Genomic DNA, 14,847 nt, shown 5'->3' on the forward strand with positions numbered 1-14,847 from the left:
TTTCCTCACTGTCCACTACATCCCAAATCCTGGTGTCATCTGCAAATTCGCTGATCCAGTTAACCACATTATCATCCAGATCGTTGATATAGATGACAAACAACAACATACCCAGCACTGATCCCTACAGTACTCCACTAGTCACAGGCCTCCAGTCAAAGAGGCAACCATCTACTCCTACTCTGGCTTCTCCCACAAAGCCAATGTCTAATCCAATTTACTACCTCATCCTGAATACCGAGTGACTGAACCTTCTTGACCAGCCTCACATGCAAGACCTTGTCAAATGTCTTATTAGAGTCCATGTAGACACCATCCACTGTCTTGCCTTCATTTACTTTCCTGTAACTTCCTCAAAAAACTCTATAAGATAGGTTAGACATGATCTACCATACATGAAGCCATGTTGACTATTCTTAATCAGACCATGTCTATCCAAATACTTACATATATAGTCCCTTAGAATACTTTCCAATAACTTTCCCATACCTGATGTCAGACACACTAGCCTATAATTTCCTGGTTTCTAGTTTGTATAGCTAGGTTAATACCTTATTGATCCCAAAGAAAATGACAGTGTCACAGTAGCACTACAAGTGCACAGATATACAAATATTATTAGAGAAGTAAGAAAGAATAAAAAATGAGTTACCTCAAACAGTCTAACAGGAGGGGGTTATCACTTCCCTGGCTATAGGTTGAGTCATTATAGAGCCTAATGGATGAGGGTAAGAATGACCTCACATAGCGCTCTTTGGAGTAGCGCAGCTGTCTTAGTCTATTACTGAAAGTGTTCCTCTGTTCAGCCAAGGTGGCATGCAGAGGGTGAGAAACATTGTCCAGAGTTGCCAGGATTTTCCGTAGGGTCCTTTGTTCTACCACAGCCTCCAGTGTGTCCAGATTGACTCCTATAACAGAGCCAACCTTTCTAATCAATTTATTAAACCTGTTGGCATCACTCGTGTTGATGCCATTGCCTCAGCACACCACTGTATAGAAGACTGTATTGACCACAACAGACCGGTAGAACATGTGAAGGAGAGGACTGCATACTCCAAAAGACCTCATACTCCTCAGGAAGTAGAGGCGATTCTGGCCCTTCTTGTACAGAGCGTCTGTGTTGGTACTCCACTCAAGTCTGTCATCCAGGTGCACCCCCAGGTACTTGTACGTCCTCACCACTTCCACGTCCTCACCATCAAAAGTAACAAGGAACAGTGCAGACTTAGTCTTCCTAAAGTCCATCACCATCTTCTTTGTCTTACTGATGTTGAGCTGCAGATGATTCAGCTTGCACAACTTGACAAAGGCCTCCACCAGGGTCCTGTATTCATCCTCCCACCCTCCCTTTATGCACCTAACTAATGCTGAATCATCAGAGAATTTCTGCAGATGACATGACTCAGTGTTGTATCTAAAGTCTGAAGTATACAGGATAAACAGAAAGGGAGCCAAAAGGAGCCCTGTGGAGCCCTAGCTCTGCTTATAGACAAGTCTGACATACAGCTGAAGCTGTACAAACTATATTCTGCCAATCAGGTAGTCCATTATCCAGGATACAATGGAAGTGCTAACCTGCATTGAACAGAGCTTTTTCCCCAGTAGTGAGGGCTGTATGGTATTGAAGGCACTTGAGAAATCAGAAAAGATAATCCTCACAGGGCTGCCCTTTTTTAAACAGTGGAACAACATTGGCTATCTTCCAGTTGTCTGGTACTTCTCCTGTCGCTAAGGACATTTTAAATATTTCTGCTAGGGCTCTGTAGTTTCCTGCACTTGCCTCCTATCGAATCTGAGGGAACACCTTGTCAGGCCCTGGGGATTTATCCACCCTGATTCGTCTCAGGGTAGCAAACACCACCTCCTCTGTAATCTACACATGAAGTCCAAGACTCTGTATGCATTTCTCGAGTAAAAACAGATGCAAAGAATGCAGTTAAGATCTCCTCCATCTGTTTTGGCTCCACACATGGATTACCATTCTGGCCTTCCAGAGGACCAATTTTGTCCCTAGCAGTCCTTATGCTCTTAACGTACCTGTAAAATCCCTTAGAATTCTCCCTTACCTTGTTTGCCAGAGCAACTTCATGCTTTCTTTTAGCCTTCCTGATATCTTTCTTAAGTGTTCTCTTGCATTTCTTGTACTGCATAAGCACTTCATTTGTTTCTATCTGCCTATACCTGCTATGCACCTCCTTTTTTCTCTTAACCAGGCCTCAATATCTCTTGAAGACCAATGTTCCCTACACTTATTATCTTTACCTTTTATTCTGACAGGCACATACAAGCTTTGTACTCTCAAAATTTCATTTTTAAAGGGCTCCTACTTTCCGAGTACACCTTTGCCAGAACACAGTCAGTTCCAATCCACACTTGCCCGATCATTTCTGACAACATCAAAATTGGCCTTTCTCCAATTTAGAATCTCAACCCATGGACCAGACCTATCTGTGTGCATATATACTTTGAAACTAATGGCATTGTGGTCATTGGATGCAAAGTGTTCCCTTACACAAACTTCTGTTACCCGCCCTGTCTCATTCCCTAATAGCAGATCAAGTGTAACACACTCTCTCGTTGTGACTTCTACGTATTGATGAAGGAAGTTTTCCTGAACACATTTGACAAACTCTATCCCATCTAGCTCATTTACAGTATGGGATTCCCAGTCAATATGTGGAAAATTAAAATCACCTTCTATAACAACATTACGTTTCTTGCAAAAGTCTGCGATCACTTTACAAATTTATTCCTCTAAATCCCTACGACTGTTGGATGGTCTGCAATATAGCCCCATTAATGTGGTCATACCTTTCTTATTTCTCAGTTTCACCCATGACACCTCATTAATTGACTTCTCCAGTCTGACCTGACAGACCACTTCCGCGACATTTTTCCTTTCTAGTAACGCCACCCTTCCTCCTTTGTCATATCTAAAACAATGGAACCCAGGAATATTGAGCTGCCAGTCCTGCCCCTCCTGCAACCAATTCTTACTAATGGCTACAATGACATAAAGTGATCCATGGCTTGAGCTCATCGGCATTTCCTACGATACTTCCTGCATTGAAATAAATGCATCTCAGGACAGTAGTTGCACCATGCTCAACCATTTGATTCCTGATTTTGTCTTGAGTTCTTATCGACTTCTGCCTACACAACCTCTCCACTAATTCTTCTGGCACTCTAGTTCCCATCCCCCTGCAACTCTAGTTTAAACCCACCCTGCAACGTTAACAAACCTTCCCGCTAGGATATTAGATCCCTCCCATTCAAGTGCAAACCATCTCTTCAGTACAGGCCCCACCTTCCCTGAAAGAGAGCCAAATTGTCCAAAAATCTTATGCCCTCCCTCTTACACCAACTCCTTAGCCACATGCTAAACTGTATAATCTTCCTATTTTTGGCTTCACTAGCATGTGGCATGGGTAGCAATCCTGAGAACAGAGCCCTGGAGGTCCTGCCCTTTAATTTAGCACCTAACTCCCTGAACTCCCTATGCAGAACATTTCACTCATCCTACCCATGTCACTGGCACATACATGAACCATAACCTCTGCCTGTTCACCGTCCCACTTAAGAATGCTGAGGACTCAATCCAAGATGTCACAGGCCCTGGCACCTGGGAAGCAAAATACCATTTGGGAATCTTGTTCTCACCCATAGAACCTGCTGTCCGTTCCCCTAACTATCGAATCCCCTGTCCCCACAGCGTGCCTCTTCTCCGCCCCACCCTCTGAGTCACAGAACCAGACTCAGTGCCAGAGATCTGACTACTGTGACTTTCCTCTGTTAGGTCCCCCTCCCCCCAATAGTACCTAAAGTGTTGTTGAGGGAGATAGGGAGATGGCCACAGGGGTACTCTGCACTGGCTCATTAACCCCCTTCCCCTTCCTGACTGTCACTCAGTTTCCTGTGTCCTGCACCTTGGATGCAATTACCTCTCTATAAATCCTATCTATTATCCATTCAGGCTCCCGAGTGATCCAGAGTTCATCCAGTTCCAGCTCCAACTCCAACTCCTTAACGCGGATTGTTAGAGACTGAAGCTGGATACACTTCTCGCAGCTGTAGTCGTCAGGGACACTGCAGGTTTCCCTGCCTTCCCACATCCCATAAGCAAAGCATTCCACTATCCTGCCTGGCATCTCTACTGTCCTGGCTGAGCAGATATAAAGAAGGGAGGGAGAAAAAAAACTTCACAGAGCTTTTTCTTTCTTTGATTTCTCTGACTGAAGCCTCAAAGAGCTAAAGCCTCAATATCACCACTCTGACTCCATTCAGATGATGGCTGCTGCACTTGCCCCTGCCTTCCTTTAATTTGCTCTTGCTCTCATTCTCAAACATGGATTGGTCACTGGTCAAAGTCACAATGCACTGCTCATTTTTTCTACTTGGACCTGGATGAAATCACCTCCTCACAAACTTCTAGTATCCAGATTGGTCACTGGTCAAAGCTGTTCAGAACTAGTACAGCTGAATTCCACAGTCACAGCTATGGGTACTTCAGTAAGCAACATTGTTTTAAGACATTTAAAAAATCTATCAATGGTCAAAATTGATGGATCCTGGACTGCAGACTCAGGTTGCAAGAGGAAGTGAGGAAAGCACGCTGGGCTGCAAGTAAGATAGAAACGCAGAGGCCTTAGACCTGCATTCCTGATTATTCTGCATATGAATGTACAGTCTCTGGAAAATAACAATGAAGACCTCAAAGCAAGATAGCTCTACCAGAAGGACATCGAGGACTACTGTGTACTTTGCTTCAGCGAAACATGGTTATCTCCTGCCAATTTGGATGCAGCGCTGGAGCTGAATGGCTTCATTCTTCAATGCAAAGACAACATGGCTCAGCCTTTTAAAGGCAGAGGAAGTGGAGTATACTTTATGATTAACTCATCGTGGTGCACAGCAACGGTGATTCTGCCTCAGTCCTGCTCATCCGACCTGGAACAGCTAGTGGTCAAATGTCGTCCTTTTTATCTGCCAAGGGAGTTTTTAACATTCATCCTGGTAGTAGTGTATATTCCATCTCAGGCCAACATCAGGCAGGCACTGGAATCAGCAGTCATTGAAGATTGCACCCTGAAGCTTTCCCTATTATTCTGGGGGATTTTAATTAGGCCAGCTTGATAAAGTCTACACCATATCACCTGTGGAACCAGAGGAGCCAACACACTTGACCACTGCTATGCAACCATCAAGAATGCTTACCTTGCCATCCCACACCTACATTTTGGAAAGTCTGATCACCTGCCTGTACTTCTACTCCCAGCACATAGGTAGAGACTACAGATCACAGCACCAGTGGTGAGGGCCAAGAAGGTATGGTCAAGGGTGTCAGAGCAGCACTTATTGGATTACATTGAGTCAATGGACTGGATAATATTCAGGGATTCATCTTCAAGTCTGAATAAATACGCCACAGTTTTCACTGATTTCATCAAGACCTGTGTGGATGAGTGTGCCTTCCAGAACATACGGACATACCCAAACCAAAAGCCGTGGATGAACCAGGAGAATCGTAGTCCGCTAAGGGCTGGATTTATAGCATTCAAGACCAGTGATCCAGACCTATACAAGAGGTCCAGGTATGACTTATGGAAGGCTATTTTAAGGCGGAAAAACAATTCTTATTGAGGTTAGAGATGGAATCGGATGCACTTCAGCTCTGGCAGGGTTTGCAGGCCATTAGTTCCTACAAACCGTAAACTAACATCATGAATGACAGGAATGCTTCACTCCTAAATCATCTCACCTTTATGCATGCTTTGAAAGGGAGAATAAAACCACATCCATGTGAATCCCTGCAGCATTCAGTAACTCTGTGGTCTCTGTCTTGGAGGCTGACATCTGAACATCTTTCAAGAGGATGAACCCTTGCCAGGTGTCAGGCCTTGATGGTATAAAAGGTAGGGGTCTGAAAACCTGTGCCAATTGACTGGCAGGAGTGTTCAAGGGCATTTTCAATCTGCAACTTCTGCAGTCAGAAGTTCCACCTTCTCCAAAAGGAAGACAATCATACTAGTGCCCAAGAAGAGCAGGGTGAACTGCCTCAACAACCATCACCTAGTGACACTCACATCTACTATGATGAAGTGCTTTGAGAGATTGGGCAAAGCGAGAATCAACTCCTGCCTAAGCAAGGACCTAGACCCACTGCAATTTGCCTATCACCACAATAGGTCTACAGCAGATGCAATCTCACTGGCTTTCCACCCAGCCTTCAATATTAAAAGTACTTACGTCAGACTGCTGTTTATTGGCAACAGCTCAGCATTCAACACAACCATGCTCTCAGTTCTAATCAAAAAGCTTGAAACCTGTACCTTCTGCAAATGGACCCTTGACTTTTTCACCAGGAGACCACAGTCAGTGTGGATCAGTAACAACATCTCCTCTTCACTGACAATCAACAATGGCATACCTCAAGGTGTGTGCTTAGACCACTACTCAACTCTCTTTACACTCATGACTGTGTGGCTAGGCACAGTTCAAATACCATCTATAGATTTACTGATGACACAGCTATTGCTGGCAGAATTTCAGATGGTGATTCTTGCATACAAGAGCAAGATAGATCAACTGGCTGTGTGGTGTCGCAGCACCAACCTTGCCCCTAGTGCCAGTAAATCTAAGGAATTGATTGTGGAATTCAGGAGGATTAAGTCGTGGGCACACACACCAATCCTCATCAAGGGATCAGAAGTGGACAGGGTGAGGAGCTTCAAGTTCCTGGGTGTCAGCATCTGAGGATCTATCCTGGCCCAACACATTGAGACAAAGAAGGCATGACAGCGGCTATATTTCATTAAGAGTTTGAGGAAAATTGGTGCGTCAGAAAAGACACTATCAAATTTCTACAGATGTTCCATGGAGTGCATTCTATCTGGTTGCATTACCATCTGGAATGGAGAGGCCAGTGCACAGGATCGGGAAAAGCTGTAGAAAGTTGTAAACTCAGCCATCATTAAGGACCCCCATCATATTGCTTCTTCTCACTGCTACCATCAAGGAGGAGTTACTAGAGCCTGAAGACACACACTCAACAGCTCCTTCCCCTCCACCATCAGATTTCTGAATAAACAATGAACCCATGAACACTTCCTCAGTATTTTTCCCTCTTTTTTTGCACTAATTTAATTTATTTGTATCTATATATACTTTTTAATTGTAATTTATAGTTCTAAAACTATGCACTGCAATGCATTGTTGCAACAAAACAACAAATTTCATGACATATGCTTGTGATATTAAACCTGATTAGGATTCTGATATTATGTAATCTCTAGAGTGAAACATTAACTCTGCCATTTTATTAAACAAAAGTTTTGTTACCTTATTATCATAGCTATAACTGCCATCAGGAGTCGTAGCCATAATCTCCGGAGTTGAAGCTCTAAGGTGACCAGGACTCATAATACTGGGTTTTGCTACTCCAAAGCAAAGGATAAGATAATTCCTCCAGAGAGTCACATAGTTGTCGACACCACACGTTGTGCTTACTTTTTTTGTGTACATGGGACTACTGCAACATAACAGATTAGAACTCTGAAACTGTGTCATTCTACATATGCAGCAGAACTAAATTCATCCCAATAGGTATGTTTGAAAGTTTACAATAGTCTCCTCTTTCTGCCTGCCCATTCCATTTAGACACCCTCCTTGGGCTCCATTAGTTTTATTGTTCCTTAAATAGTGCCCAATTAATATTTTATCTTTGATTAGGTTAAATCATGGGAGTCATAAGTCTATTTTTACTCTAAATTCTTTCAATGGGATATGAATGATCTTTAAAAATAAAAGAATAGACTCAGAATTACTTACTTAGGGTCAACATGGGGCATCAAGAGTTGAAATCTGGTAAAGCCATATGGCCATGCATAGCTGAGTGCCGTAGGGCAATGCTTTGGAAGATTCTCCTGTCTGAGAAAGCTGAAGAGGCACAGAACCCAAGGATCTTTTACAGATTGTGCAAATATCCAGACATGAGAAGGACTCTTTACATCATAATGGCTGTTAACCAAAACTGCATTCCACTCTACCAGGCATTGCAAATCACCGTTGTGTCCAAAAGGAATGGTAGTCTGTATAGAATTATAAATACTTGATATTAATTATCCTGAAATCTTATGCTGTTATTCACATTCATCATATTTCTTACTCTAAGAAAGCCAAACACCTTTGTATGATCCCAATAAGAAGAGGAGTGTATGGATTTTTAGCACGCACTGATTGGCATGAACATTTTGAAAAGAATAGCAGACTCACCCTTTGGCTTCTCACCTCATCTAATGGAAAATAATTGTAATCAGAAAGCAACATGAACACCTCTTGAAAAGCATTAAGGATTTCTTCAGATATGCAGATTAGACTTCAATGACATTCTTAGGACCTGATAAGACTTAATATCAATCTTAGACCCGAGTTGGGGAAATTATGATAGCTTCCTTATTTGTGAAGAATGATATGAAATATAAATGTATGTACCATTTCTACTTAATTTTTTTGTAACAAATGGTGATCTTTAACACTCATTGATAGAAGTTCTATTTGATCTCTCGTTGTCACAAAGTGATGTTTTTTGATTGCTTTTTAAAATAATATTACATTCACTGCAAAATAAACATGAGAAGTAGGAAGGGAGAAGATAGTCAAGTTTACAAAATGGCAAACAGTCTACCCATCTGAAACAGGAATGAGGGTATTTCAACACAAAGCCAGATATTAGAATAGTTTAGACCTCATGCGAGTAGGAACGTGTAGGTGAAATAGCCGTGTTGCCTATTGGGTCTATTTCATATGCTATTTCAAAACTGCCCGTTATGCTGTTTTTCCTTGGGCAGTTTCTAAAGATATATATACACATTCTGGAACTGACAGTTTTCTTTATACTTACTGAATCTGAGGCTGCTACATGGATAAAACTCTCCAAAATAGATGAACTTAACTGATCCATGACTTCAATCATTGGCCTATCATCATCCTATTAAAGGAAAAACATTTTTATAAGTAGCCAAAATGTCAACATTACACAGAATTTTAAAAATGCTAACTTCATTTTACAGAAAATATGTGGTTTTCTTTATAAATTCCTTATTATTTGGAACATCAAAGTGTTCATGTAGCTTCTAGGCATGTATTATGGATTAGGGAAAATCTTGCTATTGGAAAAGCTGTCCACTTATTTATTCATCCTTATTTATACTTTCAAACTTCAGAAATTGAACTGGATTGAATTAAACATAACCTCAATGACTGTTTTTCCCATGCTTAAGGGTTGCAGCAGTGCCTCTCTTAAAGTGCCCTTCTGTGAGGCAAAGCACACCATAAATAACATCTAAGCGCTAAGTCCTTACCCTTGGAATATTCTGTACAATTAGCAATTGTGAGTCCAGGATTAGTGCATGCATCTGATGTCTGGCATTCCTGCTGCAACTTGTTGACAGTTTTCTACAGACCTAGGGGGTAGGCTTTCATACTTTGGAATAATATGTGTGCAACCAGATCTTGCTCCAAATTCCATTTCCCTTCTCAATTTTCAACTAGCATTGACTCAATTGACAGCATTTTCACCTCTGAATTAGAAGGTTTTGTGTTCAAGTCCCTCTCCAGCCATAAACTGGTACCTTTGTGCAGCATCAAGGGATGATTAAGTTAAGTGGAAGCAACAACCACTTTCTTAAATGAACAGGAAAAATTCTATAGGGGAATGAATCTGGCCAATGTTTATTTCTCAACCAATAGTACAAAAAGTAGATATTCAGGTCCTTTGCAAACTGGCATTTGTGGGGTCTAGTTTTATATATTTTAATTACAGCATTTCCTACACTAATGCACATTACTGTTAAAAGCACTTCAATGAAAGTTTTCCATTCATTCTACGTCAGGACTATTATATGTGTAAAAAAACAATTATTTTTCAATCAACACACACAAAATGCTAGAGGAAGTCAGCATCTATGGAAATAAGTAAACAGTCAACATTTCAGGCTGAGACCCTTCATCAGGACTGGAAAAAAGATGAGAAGTCAGATAAGAAGGTGGGAGGAGGGGAGGAAGAAGTACAAGGTGGTAGGTGATAGGTGAGACCGAGAGACGGGGAGGGGTGAAGTAAAGAGCTGGAAAGATGAATGATGAAAGAGATAAAGGCCTGGAGAAGGGGCAATCTGATAGGAGAGGACGGAAGACCACGGAAGAAAGAGAAGGGGGAGGAGCACCAGAGGGAGGTGATGGGCAGGTAAGGAGATAAGGTGAGCAAGGGAAACAGGAAGCGGGGGGGGCAGGGGGGGAGGAAATTACCAGAAGTTTGAGAAATTGATGTTCCTGCTAGCAGGTTGGAGGCTAACCAGATGGGACACAAGGTGTTCGTCCTCTAACCTGAGTGTGCCCTGCATCATGGCATAAGAGGAGGCCATGGACTGACATGTCAGAATAGGAATGGGAAGTAGATTTAAAAAGGGTGGCCACCGAGAGATCCCGTTTTTTCTGGCACACAGAATATAGGTACTCGGTGAAATGGTCTCCCAATCTACATCGGGTCTCACAGATATAAAGGAGGCCACACCGAGAGCACCAGATACAGTAGGTGACCCCAGCAGACTCATAGGTGGAGCGTTGCCTCACCTGGAAGGACTGTTTGGGGACCTGAATGATAGTGAGGGTGGAGGTGTAGGGACAGGTGTGGCATTTGTTCTGCTTGCAAGGATAAGTACCAGGAGGGAGCTCACTGGGAAGGGATGAATGGACAAGGGAATTGCGTAGGGAGTGATCCCTGCAGAGAGCAGGGGAGGGAGGGATGTGCTTGGTGGTGGGATCTTGTTGGAGATGGCAGAAGTAACAGAGAATTATGTGCTGCATGTGGAGGCTAGTGGGGTGGTAGGTGAGGACAAGAGGAACCCTATCCCTGGTGGGGTGGCAGGAGGATGGGGTGAGAGCAGATATGCGTGAAATGGAAGAGATATGGGTAAGTGCAATGTTGATGGTGGAGGAAGGAAAGCTCCTTTCTTTGAAGAAAGAGGACATCTCATTAGTTCTGGAATGAAAAGTCATCCTGGGAGCAGTTGCAGCAGAGACAGGGGAACTGAAAAAAGGGGATGACATTTTTACAAGTGACAGGGTGGGAAGAAGCATAGATCAGGTAGCTGTAAGAATCAATGGGTTTATATAAGCTGTCAATAGATAAACTGTCTCCAGGGATAGAGATAGAGAGATCGAGAAAGGCGAGGGAGGTGTTGGAAATGGACAGGGTGGAAGGTGGAGGTGAAGTTGATAAAGTCAACGAGCTCCACATGTGTGCAGGAAGGAGCACCAATGCAGTCGTCAATGTAGCACAGGAAAAGTGGGAGAGCGATATCAGTGTAGGCTTGGAACATAGACTGTTCCATGTAGCACACAAAAAGGCAGGCATAACTGGGACCCATGCAACTGCCCATGGCTACATCTTTTGTTTAAAGGAAGTGGGAGGAGCTGAAGGAGAAGTTATTGAGACTGAGACCAGTTCCACCAGATGGAGGAGAGTGGTGGTGGAGGAGAACATGTTGGTCTATTGTCTAGAAAGAAGCGGCGGGCTTTTAGACCCTCCTGATGGGGGATGGAGGTGTATATGACTGGACATCCGTAGTGAAATTGGATGATTGGGGCCAGGGAACATCAAATCATTGAAAAGATCTAAGAACGTGTGAAGTGTAACGGATGTAGTCAGGAAGGGACTGATCTGGGGGGATAAAATAGAGTCGAGGGATGCAGATACAAGTTCGGTGGGGCAGGAACAAACAGAAACAATGGGTCCACCTGCACAGGCAGTTTTTGGACCTTGGGTAGGAAGTAGAAATGGGAGATGCAGGGTAAGGGAACTATGAGGTTGCTGGCAGTGGGTGGGAGAACCCCAGATTTAATAAGGTCAGTGATAGTACAGATGACAATAGCCTGGTGCTCCTTAGTGGGGTCCTGTTCAAGGGGTAAGTAAGAGGAGGTGTCTGAGAATTGTTGCCTGGCCTCAGCAAGGTAGAGGTTGGTCTGCCACACTACTTCAGCTTCCCACACCCCCACCCCCCTTATCTGCAGGTTTGATGGTGAGGTTAGGATTAGTGCAAAGAGAGTAGAGATTTTGCAATTACCAACTCTGCAAATGCAAAATTATTAGATAGCCTTATTATTCACTAATATGTATTATTTTAATTCTAATAATGAAATACGTAAAACTTCATACCTCTGATTGTCCTAAAGCTGAAAACAATGCACGAACTTCCCTCAGGATAGAAACAGCTAATTTTCGTGTTGCAATCTGACAACTACAGAGTAAAACAAGAGCAAATCCTTCCACAGCATGAAGCACATTTGAATGAGGACTCCTTTCTTGCTGAAGCTAGTAGATATATTCAAAAGTAATATTGTATAATTGGTTAGCAATTCAAAATATCTTTATCAAAAATCATAACCTTCTTATGTTACATTGGGCTTCAATGTATGTCCTTCTGTTGAGCCCTTTCATCCTAAAGTTGTGTACCTCAAACTTTTTGAGCTCTGCATACGTTTCAGAATTTTACTATTGCTCCATATGCATGCTATTGACTGCTGTGTTAAATTTGCAGCCCCTTTTAAACAAATACCTGATCAAAGGTGTGAGGATACCCCCCCCCCACCTCAATTTAGACAACATTAAGAAACAAATTTTGTGGTTGGACCACTTATAGGCACTTACTTAGAGCAGAATCTGGAAACTGGTATGAGAAGATCAATTAGAAGACCAATGAGAAGTATACAAAATTATGGGGGGTATAGATAGGCTAAATGAAAGCAGTCTTTTTCCATTGAGGTCATGGGAAAGGTGAAGTGTTTAAGGGGGTCATGGGGGTTGCTTCTTCACTCAGAGCGTGGTGAAAGTGTATAACAAGTGCCAGTGGAAGTGGTGAATGCGGATTTGATTATAACATGTAAGAGAAGCTTATATAAGTACATGGATGGAAGGGGAATGGAGGGTTATATTCCATTTGCAGGTCAGTGGGACTAGGTAGAATAATAGTTCAACACAGACTAGATGGGCTGAACAGCCCATTTCCGTGCTGCAGTTCTCTATGACTCTAAGACATTTGATATCCACTAAGTTAATTTGTTTAGCACTTAACAATGAAGAAAAATATTACAAAGGAATACCACCAGATTTAATATAGAAAACACTGGCACTAGATTAGAGACTAACCAAATGCTCAGCAATGAAATGGCTTTTAAGGATGGTCTTAAATCTAGTGACAGAAGTGGAAAGGTAAAGAAGGTTTAGGAGGTGAATTAAGAGCATTAGGCATGTAGTTGAAAACAACATCAAATCATAATAGGGTGCTCAATGCCTTTGCTTTGCTTTAAATTTCTAGCCCAAAAATATGGTAAAATGGGCCTTCATCTAGGTACATGTGGAAGCTTAGCCCATGTGGTAACATCATCAGCAATATATAGATAAGGACAGGAGAATTAAGAAGGATCTTGAGGAACTTAGGAGACTGTGTGAAGGTGGTGACAGAACTAACTTGAACAGATAGGTAAGCATATTACTGAGAAAATGCCTATGTAGCTAGGAAAGAGTTGACTTATGCTGCTGATATCCAAAAGCAACTGAAAGGTTAATAAGAATGAAAATACACCACATGTATTGCATGAGGTATTAGCTGTTTTGGTAGCATTTTGCACTTCTTGATTTGGATTTGTTTCTGCACAGAAAAAAATGAAGTTAAAGTCAATCTGAAGTTGATACGAATTTAACCGTCATTTACAGTTTATCCAAGTGCACCTATTTTTTCAGAAGGACATAGTATGACTATACCAGGAATACCCAGAGATCAGGCATGAAGAATGAAGTGGATAAAGGCACTCGGGACCTTTGTAAAGAGTAATGTAAAATATTAATGACCAATGAAATCAGTACCTTTGTTGAAAATTCTTTGCTAGCTGATTAGTAACTGCACATACTCTTTACACTTGTCTGATCATTAGGAAAAAGAAGTCACAGAGCATGGTTTATATAATACCTATCAAGTATATGTAAATCCCATTATTAATTCTGCAATTAGATTTGCAGATATCAAACTACATATATTTATATCTATGTTTAGTATTTTAGTTGTGATTTAAACACCTTCACTTTTCAATATTTCACAGGTTTTCTTTCTATTCTTTTCCTGCTTTATAAAGTAACATGTGAATTCATGTACATCCTTGCACAGCTTGATTATGTCAAAAAAATGAAACATTAACCAATTTTGTGTCATCACAACAGCTGAAACATTATTTAATGTTTAAATGCTAGAAAGGAATTATGCAACAAATATGTAAATCACCTATCATTATTGTTATGTCAAGTAATTACAAGTGTAAAGAAGATAAATTTGACCTACCTCTGAGGTCCTGAACTTAGATTGGTCCTGCTCCCTGTTTTGAGTCTGTATTGCAAGTTTCCATTGACTGAGCAGATGCACCAATAATTTTAAAGAGCTATCAAGAAGATTTTGTTGTGTGTCATTAACTTCACGGAGTAGAAAGTTTGTGAAACCAAACAGTACATCTTCCCTCCAATCAGCAAAATCAACAAGAAGACTCTGAAGAGAGTTTTGTGCAATGTGACGAAGTTCATCATCCATGTGGATAGTTAGTCTGAATTGAAATTTGAAAGTTTATAATTAATAAAATATGCAGATTGTTCTTCCTTAATGTTCTTAAGATAACAGAGAAGTTAACTGCAAACAATAGTGAGGAACTTGTAAAAATCCAAATCATAAGGGATAAAGTACTAGAGAAACCTATGGGGCTATGGGGTTGGGGATAGAGAGAAAGAGAAGGGTCCGGGAAAGATAAAGA

At 41.7% G+C, this 14,847-nt stretch overlaps 1 protein-coding gene across 7 annotated transcripts in view; it reads right to left on the reverse strand.

Moving 5' to 3' along the window:
• Positions 1-14,847, reverse strand: part of frya (furry homolog a (Drosophila)) — a 283,598-nt gene that overhangs the window by 132,105 nt on the left and 136,646 nt on the right. For all 7 annotated transcript variants that reach the window (XM_072262934.1, XM_072262933.1, XM_072262940.1 and 4 more), the window contains 5 exons: positions 14,388-14,643; positions 12,212-12,367; positions 8,900-8,986; positions 7,828-8,087; positions 7,339-7,528 (listed from right to left, as the gene is read on the reverse strand). In XM_072262934.1, the coding sequence (XP_072119035.1) occupies positions 7,339-7,528; positions 7,828-8,087; positions 8,900-8,986; positions 12,212-12,367; positions 14,388-14,643 (949 nt within the window). The remainder of the gene's footprint in view (positions 1-7,338; positions 7,529-7,827; positions 8,088-8,899; positions 8,987-12,211; positions 12,368-14,387; positions 14,644-14,847) is intronic.

The sequence above is a fragment of the Mobula birostris genome, chromosome 7 (genome assembly GCF_030028105.1).
Source record: "Mobula birostris isolate sMobBir1 chromosome 7, sMobBir1.hap1, whole genome shotgun sequence".
NCBI lineage: Eukaryota > Metazoa > Chordata > Chondrichthyes > Myliobatiformes > Myliobatidae > Mobula > Mobula birostris.